General features: G+C 40.1%; 1 protein-coding gene across 5 annotated transcripts in view; it reads left to right on the top strand.

Moving 5' to 3' along the window:
- Positions 1-14392, top strand: part of LOC126473598 (WASH complex subunit 5) — a 180042-nt gene that overhangs the window by 122401 nt on the left and 43249 nt on the right. For all 5 annotated transcript variants that reach the window (XM_050100747.1, XM_050100746.1, XM_050100749.1 and 2 more), the window contains 3 exons: positions 199-506; positions 601-763; positions 5077-5179. In XM_050100747.1, the coding sequence (XP_049956704.1) occupies positions 199-506; positions 601-763; positions 5077-5179 (574 nt within the window). The remainder of the gene's footprint in view (positions 1-198; positions 507-600; positions 764-5076; positions 5180-14392) is intronic.

Genomic DNA, 14392 nt, shown 5'->3' with positions numbered 1-14392 from the left:
ATGATGAAGAATAAATGTGTGTTGTTGTTAGTCATCTATTTGTGAGTACAAGTGTATAAATATAAAGCAAGATGTCAAAGTTTCATACATTGTGATACCATTTTTGCACAAACTCTAATTACAAGAGACTTTTTAGATATTTGTGTTAGGAAGTACTTGTATGTATACTAATATTTATACATGTAATTTTTTTTACAGACAAGTGAACTTATGACTAAACTAGAAAGTCTGGAAAAGATAATGGATGGATATCGTCGATCTTTTGAATACATTCAAGATTATGTTAACATATATGGGTTAAAAATATGGCATGAAGAAGTATCTCGGATAATAAGTTACAATGTGGAACAAGAGTGCAACAGCTTTTTGAGGAATAAAGTGCAAGATTGGCAAAGTGTGTATCAAAGCAGGACAATTCCTATTCCTCGCTTTCCTCCTGCTGATAACACATCTGTCAATTTTATAGGCAGGCTAGCAAGAGAACTTTTGCGTGTGACAGACCCTAAGTAAGTAGTTACAGAGAATTCGTTAAATAATAACTCTGTTGATAATTATAATAATTATTTTTACTTCACTTTTGCTATTGATTTTTTTTTTCAGGTCTACAGTTTACATAGAACAGAAAACAGCATGGTATGACATGAAAACACACAATGAAATCATGAATATCAAAAGTTTTTCCAAAATAACACGTTCCGTAGGAACTGCGGGACTGACTGGATTAGACAGACTCTTCTCATTTATGATAGTTACAGAACTACAGGTACTGTTTACTGGAAGCCTATGAATACTGTCTGCCGATGATCTGTGACAATTAATTAATTAATTGTATTTATTAGATGGATGGCAAATCACAAAATATAATGCACTTAACATTCGTCTTTTGATATTTGGTTTCCTTATTGTTTGATATTGTGTGGGTGAATGTGAGTGCTAAAGATGTAAAATATTTCACTAATGTATTTCCATTTTTCTTAGTGCAAGTTTTTGATTTAAAAAATAATTTGTTTGTATGGACCTACCCTTGTAGGAAAGGTCCTTTCTTATATCGCAGAAAAGAGAGAAAGAAAGCTAAATTGTAAAACAGTTGAGAATAGGCTGTAACATGACTATGTAAGCAATATCCATGTTTCCAAAACACTCTGCTTAAGCGGTGGTTTGTCTAATTGATAGTCTCATTTCATTTTAATTTAATGTTGATCACCGAATACGAAATAATGAATTAAGTCAGGACTTTAAGTCCATTTTCAACCATTTAACCTCTATTAAATTTAAATACTATGGAAAAAGAAGGAGTGTCATTATACAAGTCAGTTTCATAGCTAGTTTATTCAGTTATTCATCTTAAGTAGTGAAAAAATGTAACCCAGTATTTTGTAGTGCGAGGTCTGAAGAAGTCCTTTGTGTAATGAAGTGTAATAACAAGGTGGCATGTTGTAGAACACTCTTCCAGAGCAGTACTTCAACTGAGATGAAGGCAGTGCATAGAAAAATGTGATGGGACACCCTTTATGGAGTAAGATACTTAACCAAAGAGACTGTCCAGATATGCCAAAGAGACTGTCCAGATATGGATGTGAAAAAGTGCATGCCTTAAAATTAGTATTTTGAAACATATTTCAATAAGAAACATGACCACAAGGTTTTAAATAGTCCATGCCTTAAAATTGTATTTTAAAACATATTTCCATGAGAAAAAGTACCACAATGGTTCTGTTGCTTCTGCCATTAGCAGAGTTAGAGAAATTACAACCCAAAGGACAAGAAGAGCCTGTAACTAAGGGTGCCACCCAGCCTGTGGGCTTCTTTGGGGACAGTGCTCGTATAGTGCATATTGAAGGTACTCCGCCATTTAGGCATCAGCTGGATTTTGTGTTCTTTCGACACTGTGCAAGGTGTGATACTACAGGCTCACTTGTTGGCGGTTTTCTATCACTGGTTCACTTTATGTAACTCCCACAGTCCTTCTTCAGTGCAGGTGCTCAACTAAATGATGTAATGACTTTTTAAAGAACTCTTCTATGTTTGGTTGTTCTGTGTAACAATTAGAACATTGGTCTCTTATCAATCAGAACAACATAGTGACATTACTCTTCAGTTTCTTTCAACTGTGTGTGGTTGTTGTCATTGTAGGCAGTGCTTCTTGTCCTCTGCCTACCAAAACACCACCAAGCTGTGACACAAGAGCATAAGTGATCCCTTCACAACAGGTGGAGATGCTCAATTGGTGTCGCGCACTTGGTTACGTTCTGTGCTTGCACGTCTTGCTCCAACTCTGTGCACTGATCAAACTGGTGCATGTTCAAGAAAAATTCTCTACATGCTAACTACTTAAAAATGTTTTTATGTAAATATTTTTCTTCTGATTGTGAGGAAAAGGTGGAACAACCTGTTGCGTCACAGATCCCCTCAGTAAGATGAAAGATGTCATGTAAAATAACTTACTTAACTGATTACAATCCTTTTATAACCTCCACCTTCTGATAAATTCTTAACACTACTAAAATTAAAGTCTCGTAGGACTGAATTCAATTTCATTTCTCCACATAACAGAACACGTATGATTGTACATCTTAAGTCAGTCATTTTGGTTTGTCATTCCTAAGCTTAATAACGATTTCATTTCCCTTTTGGTTATGTGTTTAGCATATATTTATGCTTACTTAGCTAAAGGATTAAATGGGTTTTTACCAATTTTGTTTCCTTATCCTGTCTCGTTTTCTTAAGCTACTATTGCCATCTAACTACTTAGTAACTACATTTTTAGATTTTCATAGAGAAAGAAAACCCATAAGAGAATTGTCATGTTTGACGAGGCTTGATCATTATTTCATTACATTTACTCAAAGGTAATCAGTTTTATGCTGCCATTAAATTATTGTATGTAACAGCACTATGTTCTCAAATTTATTGAGATAATCAAGGTGTAAGTCTCTATTTACAATAAGCAGTTACATGCTGATAATTACAGTTCCCTACATTTGTAAGAACTGCACTTACATCTTATCATTCAGACAAGTACTGTGTACATGCATTGTCATCTTTGTGATGTGGGTGCCCCATTCTTTATCATTATACGTAAAAGAAATGGTACAGGTCATTCCCATACCACCGCTACGTGTAGAAAAAAAGAGATTGAGTAACAAGTCAGCCAGCAGTGGCAATTAGTCTTTTATTTGTCAGTCTGTAGTCAATGGTTGCTCACAGTATTTCATCACTGTGAAACATACGTATTTGATTATAAGTACCTTTGTACTTAACCACTGACAGTACCTATTTAACACCTTATATTAGTTAACCTCCCCTAAAGTAGATATATAAAACCCAACCGATATTCATAATAGGAAAGGAAAGGTAGAAAATCCAGATATATAAAACCCAACCAATATTCATAGTAGGAAAGGAAAGGTTGAAAGTCTCATGTACAAAACATGCAAAATAACTGTTCTTTAATTGGATAGATAAAAAATCTACCTACCAAGTGGCTGCAGAACACACACATAAGACGGTTGTAATTGGTCAGCTTTTGGAGCCAATGGCTCCTTCTGCAGGCAGAAGGGTTGAAGGGGAAGGAAGGGGGGTGAAGGTAAAGAACTGGAGATGTCTATGAAAAGGGATAGATTTCGGGAAAATCACCCAGACCCGCGTGTCAGGGGAGACTCACCGTACGGGATGAGAAGGAATGATTGATCCTATGTTGCATTTAATAATTGGCATATAGTAACTACAACAGTCTATGCTCTTAAGGACCTAGATATCCTCTGATTTTGTTTTGAAACAAAAACAAAGAATCAATTTGACACTTATATACAACACTCCACCAACAGATCACTGCATAAAAACAATTTTGTCTTGGGGCTGTTACAGCTCCCCTAAGTAGTTGCCCTATTGGGGCACTGCATTGCTGACTCCGGCGTGTGGGCGAAGCGATGTCGTGATGAGCTGCTCTTTAGCTAACCAGCCACTGCAATGCGAACCGGTGCTGCTGTGGCATCACGTTGGTTGACTGCCGCCGATGCTGCTGGAAGTTGTGACCGCCCTCATAATTTCAGAATCAGGTCTTCCATTTTGTCAATGTAATGTCTTTTAATTCACAAATTGAACATTTCCTCAACATGTAAAGATCTTTCACTGTTGGCCAGCTAGCTATGGTCAACCAATCACCTTTACCCTGTCTCTTGTGACAGTTTACACTTACTTGGTTTTTACAGTCGTCTATATTGCTATTTCTTGAGGTTGGCAATGTAGTATTTTCTTTTGCGACTTTTTAAAGATTATTCTTATTTTTGAAAAAGATCTCTTATTTCAGCACCTCTTACCTATGTCCTTTAGTTGGGGTTAAAACCAATTCTGTCTCAGGTCTAAGCAAGATGAAGTATTTAAAAAAGGCTTCAGATGGTGGAACTGAACCAACAATTTGACGAGTAACCTGCCACCCTAGTACTCTTCATGATAACTTTTACCTTGATTATCTTCTTATATGGTTGCCTTTCTTGAATTTTGTTGGTGCAGTGGATGTGATATGCAGGGCTACCAACTCTTGCCATGTGACTTCTTTTTTGTCTGCAGAGGGTCAAAGGCTGTAAAAGATCTTTATAGTATTTACAGTATTAAGTGACATAATGACTTTTTAAAGAACTCTTTTGTACTTGGATATTCTATGTAACAATTACAAATTGGGTGTACAGACGTCTTATTAATCTGAACAAGATATCCAAAGTGTATCACAGAACAGAAGAGAAGAGAATGACATTTCTCTTCAGCTTCTTTCAAATTTATTTGGCCATTTTCATTGTAGGCAGCACCTCTTAATCTTGGCTTCCAAACCACCACCAAGCTATGACACCAAAGCATATTATTTCATATAGGTTTTTCAAAGTATTGCAGATAAAATTTGATATTGAAATAATGTCAGCTACAAGATTTTGTTGCATATGTTTTGAAATTTTGTACTGTTTAGTTAGTATGTCAGTGCGAATAACATATAGCAGACTTGCATATTATGCCTAGTATATGTTGTAACTGCATAGGAATATTATTTAGCACAATACTATAATTAGAACTTTCTTGTTTCAGAATTTTGTTAATTCGCTGCAGAGAGGCATTCTAAAAGACAAAGGGTGGCTTGATGTGTTTAGTGTGGTGTCCAAAGGGTTGTCACCAAATACCGACACAGTCAGTAAGTAAAACACACAAATGACTACACATTATTTATTGTAAAGAAATATTCTGTCTTTAATTATCTACAATTTTGAGCAAGTGTGCTGGTTTAGATGTTTTTTGTGTTTTAGATGTTTTTGTGAATGTTACATTTCCATATGTGCAACAATTCATACAAAACGAGCAGGAAGATGCTCCTGTTGGAGCACAAAAAAGCTGAATATGCTCCTGTTTAAAAGAACCTAACTGAAAAGAGGAGTACCAGCCACCTCATTCTACCTTCCTCAGATCCTTTAAAAAATTTCCCAAAAATTTTGGCATGCAAACATATTCACCGTATTTTTAGTGTGCAACTTATCTCTCATGCTCCCCTATCTGTAACTCACTCAGACCTATTAGTCCATCACTATAAGTCACTCATATTCATCCACTCACACATCCCCATTCTCTCTCACTCATTCGGCCCATCTCATTGTCATTATCTATTTGTCTCTCTGTAACTGTCACTGTCTCGTGTCTCACCACCACCGTCTCCTTCATTCTGACCCAATACTACTTTCTCCTCTCACTGTCACTGGTCACTGTCTCCCTCTTAATGCTACTATCTAATTCATTCCTTCCCTCTGCTGCTGTCTCATCTCTTGCTCTCTCTATCTCTTTTGCCCATTTTCATTGTCAAAGACAGTCTCTCGTTATCACTGGCTCTCAAGCACTCCTATTTTCTCCATCTCTTTGTTCCTTTCCCACTGGCACTGTCTCCTTCAATGTTTTCCTAGCACTGTTCTGTCCCTGTCAACTATATTTCACTGCCTCTGTGCCCCCTCTTTCCTTTCACACTGCCGTTGTTTCTTTTGCTCTTTTTGTACCACAACCACTGCTTACTAGATTCTTACTTTTCTGTCTCTTTCCCAATATCACTGTATTCTTCTCTCAGCATAAAAAGGTGCAAACATGTTCACATGCCAAAATTTTTGAGAAAATTTTTAAAGTTGCTGAGGAAGGTAGAACGAGGCAGGTGGTACCCCACTCTTCTGTCAGTCTTTTTAAACAGGAGCGTATTTGCCTTCTCTGTGCTCAGATAGCAGCACTTTTTCACTGGTTTCCTTCTTTTGCCTGGTAAATCAGGGGTATCACACGTATGACTATAACTGTATGGGTCAGTAACATTTTGGTAGTTTATTTATTTGAAACTGAAATAACACGAAATTAATTTTAATCTCAAACTGGATTTTATGTGCGCACAAAAATTTTGCATGTGCCTCAGTATTGCAACATGGGGTTCCCAGAACCGATCTGATGATAATACACACACTTTACAGCATAATTTTGTGTGCTGCTCCAGTTCATAAACTACATTTTGCCACAATAGATTTTGTGTGCATATTTTACATGTACAGATAGGGTAACTTTGAACCTCTGTATTTCAGAAATGGATAAAGATATCAATAAAATTCTTGAGGTTGGTTTGAGATCATAATAATAAAAATATATTGTAAACATTTCAGCTGTTTGCTGTGCATAGCCATCTTTCGGGTTCCCTAAGGAACCATCCACAAACTAATGTGCCTCCACGAGCCGTTAACTTTCACTGTAGACCACATAAAATACTAAAAGAACAAAATGATTTTCTCCATTTGCCTAAGCAGAAGGAAGTGCATAATATTCATACTTTGACCCTGTACTGTAGGATAGCGACACTAAAATGATCCTTCTCTTGGATATACAAATCGTCCCTAGCCCAAGGGTTGTCCCAAACACTTGACTCTACCTTTCTATCACCAATAGAACCCGAGGTATCAGCCCAGAAGAATCCTTTTTTTATGCATGGCATTATGGAACACATTAGGTAGTGCATGCTGTTACATGTGTACCGATTTTCAGATTCCAGTTATTGTTAGGGTGAGGACGTGGGTGAAGGCAAGAGGCATGTTGCTTTATCATTACTGTTAAATGTTTATATATTTCATTTTGAATGAAATATGGAAAATAAAATATTCCTTCGACACATTTGAACCGTTTTACTCTTCATAATATGTTGTTTGGCTTATGCTAAAGCTTTGTGGACATGTAGCCATGTATTACTGCAATTGTGAAACATCAGTTTCTGTATTTCATTTTGAATTGCTTTACTCATTAAAAAAGGACAAAAATGCAACTGTTTTCTTGAACTTTTGCACCAACTTCCCACACTAAGTCTTCAGTGAAGACAAATTTGTAGTTCATCATAAACATTGGTACACCATTTTTATTACCATTCCATCATTCATAGTGTTTTCTTCATAAATTACACTGTTCTGTTTAATCAGAACTTCACCAGTGCCAGTGTGTCTGTCACGTTCCCATCCTGTGCACTAACTGCTTCTGCCTCCCACGTTCCAATCCTGTGTGCTCTCTGGCCAACAGCCAGCCGTCTCCAAGCCTCCTACACATTGTGTGTGTGTGTGTGTGTGTTTGTGTGTGTGTGTGTGTGCACGCTCACGCGTGCTTGTGTGCACGGCCGTGTGCGCGTTCGTCTGAAAACTATCAAAGTTTTTAATGTTGATTATGTGACTGACTGTTAGTGACACAATCCTCTACTATTTGGCGAGTTCTTTGTTACATTTACTCGTAAGTTTTTTATGATCTGAACTTCACTAATTTTCGCAACTTCTGTATATTTTTCACACAGAAAACAAGTAACTGCACACGCTTCAAATTTGGATGGATTTTCTATCAAGTGAAGCTTGTTTAAAACAAGCACAAGCAAATATGAACATGATTGAACGTTTTGCATATGGTATCTGTGGGTACTTAATAGCTGCATGTGCAGATTGCTAACTCCAGTGGTTGTATTTAAAAACTATACTTGGAAAATATACCTGGTAGTAATCTGAAGCACCTAGATTTGTGCCTGAACTATGTGAGTGAAACAGTGGAAAAGGACAGGTAATTGTAGGGTAAAACTGGAGAATGGGGTGACAATAAACATATTTGACAGCAAAAGATCATACTGAGCATCTAAAATTGTAAAAGTCTCCAAATGCAAAGTAAGTTGCTAAATGCTTTTGATGAGAAATACCTAAAATGTTGTAAGGAAGTTCATCACAAAAGGGTAGGGTGCGCTCACCAATTTGGCTCAAAGTATGAGAGCACAAGTTTTTGGAACATCTCATCTGAGTGGGCCATAGGAAAAAGTAAAATGTTCGAGTAGTGGGGTGTGAAGGATTTTTGAGCAACTATTGTCAAGTAAGTGTCGTGGTACAGTGGTCAAGCGCACTGACAGGAAATTCATCAGCTCAGATTTGATCCCAGCTGTCACGGCTTTTGTTGAACTATTGATTATAAAATTTAAACATATTTAAACAGTTCAATTTATCTATGTGAAATTAATATACTGGATTCAATTTAGTATAGATTACTTTAATTTAATTAATTAATATATTTAAATGTTAATTTACATAATTTTGTGAAGTTTTAAATGAAAACAAAATTTCCGAAAATTCTATCCATAAATTATAAGCTTTTTTACTTATTGTTAGAACTTATATTTTGTAGGATGACTAGCTTAGTGCCTGCCAGCTTCGTTTCTGTAGACTGTATGGCCAGCAGAGATTTCTTGTTTTTGTTTGTATTTAATCAAATTTTTATACTGTTTGCAAATTGGAACACCTTCTGAGCCTGGTCTTTTTCAAATATACTTCTGACCAAAAAGTGATTCTGATAGCTGTAGTCCAACGTTTTTGCATTCTTGTGGGGGTATTTCCATAGCAACTTCATCCCCTGATCAAGAAGTGAAATAGCAATTTTCATAAATTTAGCTTTAAAATTTTTTAATGTTGTGGAAATCAACCAATGGAGTATCCAGGATGAAATGTAACAATATTATGAAAAGAAAAGTTGCTACTCACCATATAGTGGAGATGCTGAGTCACAGATAGGCACAACAAAAAGACTCACAATTACAGCTTTCGGCTGTTAAAGGCCTTCGTCAGAATAGACAGACATGGGCATGCGCGTACCCCCCCCCCCCCCCCCCCACACACACACGCGCGCGCACGTACACACACACACACACACACACACACACACACACACACAAACGCAATTCACATACATGACTGGTGATAACATTTTCTATTCTTCTTCTAATTTATTAACAGTACTGGCAACTCAAGGACCAAATTTATTGTCTGGCTCTTGTGTAGATAAAAACATAAGGGACAAAAATTTTCATGAATCAATGAGTCTGTAATGTGCTTTGTAAGAGTGGGTGGTTTTGGAGAGATTGACTTGTTTTTCACCAAAATTGTCTTTGTGCCCATGTAATCCATTATTCTATATATGCTGATTCACACAGCCATCCAGTCTGTTCAGTGTTAATCATATAATCAAGTTTTACATTATACATCTAGTCTGTATACAAAACTTCTCTGCTGCTTCCACTGTTTCTTCCAAAGTTGAAACATCATTTTTACTGATGAATTTGGTGATTTTTCAATATCTTATTGTATGTTTACATTTGAAGCTTTTTACCCTGGTATCACCAGCAATGAATTGAAAACTTTATGTAACAATACCAGAGAAGGAAAGTTGCTACTCACCATATAGTGGAGATGCTTAGTTGCGACAGGCACAATAAAAAGATTCACACAATTAAAGCTTTTGGCCATTAAGGCCTTTGTCTGCAGTAGACACACCCACACACACACACACACACACACACACACACACACACACACAAACACACCTTGCACAAACATCTGCAGTTTCAGAGAGATGAGACGACACTGCAAACAGCAGCACCAGTGTATGATGGGAGGAACAATACGAATGTAGGTTGTGGACAGTTAGGAATGTGGGTCTCACAGGAAGCGTGCAAGGGATACGTCCCTGCAGTCGCACCATCCTCTATGCCCTCGGTGACTCAGATGGATAGAGCGTCTGCCATGTAAGCAGGAGATCCCGGGTTCAAGTCCCGGTCAGGGCACAAATTTTCAGCTGTCCTCATTGATGTGTATCAACAACACCTTTTGGCAGCTGAGGGTTTTGATGAATTATCGTTTCTTTATAGAGAAGCTATATGGTCATTATTGGTATCTGTTCTTTCGGAACAGTTACTATCTTCATATAATCAAGAGCATTGGTGAAATTTTTTAAAAAATTATTATCAATAGTTGTTGTTTCGGTGTTCTGAACAATTACTTCACTGGTAGGAAACTTGTTTGATTTTCATTTTCCAAAAATGTTATAAGTTTTTATGCAAAATCACTGCAGACACATGGAGAGAAGCTGTTTCTCAGCTGTTGGGACTATTACAAAAAGTCGGTAAACAATTGAAATAAGAAACTGTCAGCAATGTATCATCAAAAACAATTCCTTTTTAAATATATTAGTTAATTAATTAAATGAAGGTAATTGTAACTAAATTGATCATGTAGATTGAACAGTTTAACAGTTTAAATACACTCCTGGAAATGGAAAAAAGAACACATTGACACCGGTGTGTCAGACCCACCATACTTGCTCCGGACACTGCGAGAGGGCTGTACAAGCAATGATCACACGCACGGCACAGCGGACACACCAGGAACCGCGGTGTTGGCCGTCGAATGGCGCTAGCTGCGCAGCATTTGTGCACCGCCGCCGTCAGTGTCAGCCAGTTTGCCGTGGCATACGGAGCTCCATCGCAGTCTTTAACACTGGTAGCATGCCGCGACAGCGTGGACGTGAACCGTATGTGCAGTTGACGGACTTTGAGCGAGGGCGTATAGTGGGCATGCGGGAGGCCGGGTGGACGTACCGCCGAATTGCTCAACACGTGGGTCGTGAGGTCTCCACAGTACATCGATGTTGTCGCCAGTGGTCGGCGGAAAGTGCACGTGCCCGTCGACCTGGGACCGGACCGCAGCGACGCACGGATGCACGCCAACACCGTAGGATCCTACGCAGTGCCGTAGGGGACCGCACCGCCACTTCCCAGCAAATTAGGGACACTGTTGCTCCTGGGGTATCGGCGAGGACCATTCTCAACAATCTCCATGAAGCTGGGCTACGGTCCCGCACACCGTTAGGCCGTCTTCCGCTCACGCCCCAACATCGTGCAGCCCGCCTCCAGTGGTGTCGCGACAGGCGTGAATGGAGGGACGAATGGAGACGTGTCGTCTTCAGCGATGAGAGTCGCTTCTGCCTTGGTGCCAATGATGGTCGTATGCGTGTTTGGCGCCGTGCAGGTGAGCGCCACAATCAGGACTGCATGCGACCGAGGCACACAGGGCCAACACCCGTCATCATGGCGTGGGGAGCGATCTCCTACACTGGCCGTACACCACTGGTGATCGTCGAGGGGACACTGAATAGTGCACGGTACATCCAAACCGTCATCGAACCCATCGTTCTACCATTTCTAGACCGGCAAGGGAACTTGCTGTTCCAACAGGACAATGCACGTCCGCATGTATCCCGTGCCACCCAACGTGCTCTAGAAGGTGTAAGTCAACTACCCTGGCCAGCAAGATCTCCGGATCTGTCCCCCATTGAGCATGTTTGGGACTGGATGAAGCGTCGTCTCATGCGGTCTGCACGTCCAGCACGTACGCTGGTCCAACTGAGGCGCCAGGTGGAAATGGCATGGCAAGCCGTTCCACAGGACTACATCCAGCATCTCTACGATCGTCTCCATGGGACAATAGCAGTCTGCATTGCTGCGAAAGGTGGATATACACTGTACTAGTGCCGACATTGTGCATGCTCTGTTGCCTGTGTCTATGTGCCTGTGGTTCTGTCAGTGTGATCATGTGATGTATCTGACCCCAGGAATGTGTCAATAAAGTTTCCCCTTCCTGGGACAATGAATTCACGGTGTTCTTATTTCAATTTCCAGGAGTGTATATTTACATATTGTAATCAGTAGCTTAACACTGAGAGGAATGAAATAAAAAGGATATATAGATACAGTAGTGGTGGCAACTGAACCTGAGTCTGCGAATTGCCTGTTGGTGCGCTTGACCACAGCACCATGTCACTTACTTGACAGATGTTACTCAAAAATCCCTCATATTATACTGGAAAATTTTTAAGTGTTTTACCTTGTCCTATGGCTGAATCAGGTATGATACTGTAGGAACTTGAAAAGGGCATCTACTGGCTACTACTCACAAAGTTTCAGCCAAATCACTGAGATGACTCGATGAGTTGAGAAGGACCAGGTGAAGTGGATTTGAGAGTGTAATGAGGTTATTGAGGAAAGAGCAAAGACTCCACCACAGTGGTCCTGAATCATAGTGACTGTGCCTGAGGGCCTCTGCCTCTGCTTACAAGCCTTACAACAATGGTCCCATCCCATACCTCCCTTCTCATACCAGTAACACCCCTGCACTCCTACATTTTACCTACTCACAACACTCCTCACTTGTGGTTGTCCCATTGTGGCTGAATAAAATGTCCCCACATAATGAACTTATGCCTTTTTTGACCAACACCTTCCAATAGTTGTCTGTAATCTCCCATCCTACGCCCAAGACACTGCTCACTTTCTTCTCTGCCTCTCCACAGGTCCTGTCAGACTCCCTGTTGGTCACTGTGAGTGTGATTTCCTTCACACCAACAATCCATGTGCCAATAGTGATGGAACACTCTCTTTCCCGTTGTCCTTCTGATACCAAACCCACCACGTCTTCCTAATCCTCCTAGCCCACACATCCTGACCCATGGTTATTTCACTTTTGAAGGCCAAATCTAAAAACAAATCCATGATACTGCCATTGGTACTCAAGTGACACAATCCTGTGCCACCTTATTTATGAGCCATCTGGAGGAATCATTCCTATCCAATTAACACTATAAACATCCTGTCTGCTTCAGATTCATAGATGACCTTTTCATGATCTGGACTCACAACAAGGATCTTCGCTCTTTCCTTGATAACCTCAACACCTACTCCCAAATCTGCTTCACCTTGTCCTTCTTAATTCACTGAGCCACCTTCTTAGATGTCAATGTCCCCACTCAGACTGCTACGTAAGTACATCTGTCCATATCAATTGCACTGACTACCACCAGCAGGAGCGGCGAAAATATACTGGTAACCTTACCAGAGCCTTTACTGACAGACAGTATCCTATCCAGCTCATCCATAAACAAATCTGATGTGCCAGCTGCTTGTCAGACACCAGAAAACTTGTCAATGAGCCTCCTGTGAGCACCCGTCTGTTCACCCAGACTCACTCTGTCTTGAAAAGCTCAAGTGCATCATCCACTTGGGCTTCAATTACTTTTCTTTGCTTCTTACCATCTCCTACTGCAGTCTGGTCACAGACATTTCCTACCCATTAAAAAGCAGGGCCAGATGTGAAAGCAGCCATGTTATATATCATCTATGCTGCAATTACTGTACAGCTTCTATGTGAGCATGACAAGTAACCAACTATCTACTGGCATGAATGGCTGCAACCAAACTGTGATTGTGCTGCACACCACAGCACAAATGACTTCAACAGCTGCTTTACTATGCGGGTCATTTGGGTACTTCCTTTCAGCATGAGTTTCTCTCATCTATATAGATGGGAATTCTTTCTCCAGCATGTCCTGCATTCTTCCAACCCCCTGCCCTAAACCTCTATTAACCTGTTGCCACTGCCTCAGATTACCATTTCCTTTCTCTCTTCTGTCCACACCACTCCTCCCCTGTCCAGCTTGTGAACTACCTTTTCCCACCACTCTTCTCCCCTCCACAAGCAGGATCCCCCCCAACACACACTCTCTCTTTCTCTCTCCCTCTCCCAGAGCCATCGCCCATTTTCTAGCCATTCCCATCACTCTCTCACTGTGTCCCCTCCATTTCTCCCTCTTCCTCTCCACCTGACTCTCCTTTTTCCCCATCCTGCCTCCCCCTCCCTCATCCTATATCCCTTTTTCCTCTACCCTCTGTGCTCTAGTATCAAGAATAAGTCTTAGCATGCCAACGTGAGTGTGTTTTTGGGTGTCTCTGTGGTTATGTGAGAGAATGTGTGTACTTTCACTAGAAAAAGAGCAGATGCTTGAAAGCTAGTGTGAATGCTGTTTTCTGTTACGTGTCTCTGTACTCTGTGCATAAGTCTGCTGTAGGTGAGTGGCCATCTTTCCCTTATTTTAAGTATTGCTCCATCAAGGAATTTCCATTATTGTAATTCTTATGATGCTGTATCCTCCCCCTTCCTCCTCCTTGATTAGATCCGTGCCTGCCGAGTACATTGTGCATGTATTCCCAGGTGATTGA

Source organism: Schistocerca serialis, chromosome 4 (assembly GCF_023864345.2).
Source record: "Schistocerca serialis cubense isolate TAMUIC-IGC-003099 chromosome 4, iqSchSeri2.2, whole genome shotgun sequence".
Classification (NCBI taxonomy): Eukaryota; Metazoa; Arthropoda; class Insecta; order Orthoptera; family Acrididae; genus Schistocerca; species Schistocerca serialis.
The sequence above is the reverse complement of the archived record's forward strand: the minus strand, read 5'-3'. Positions and strand labels throughout refer to the sequence as shown.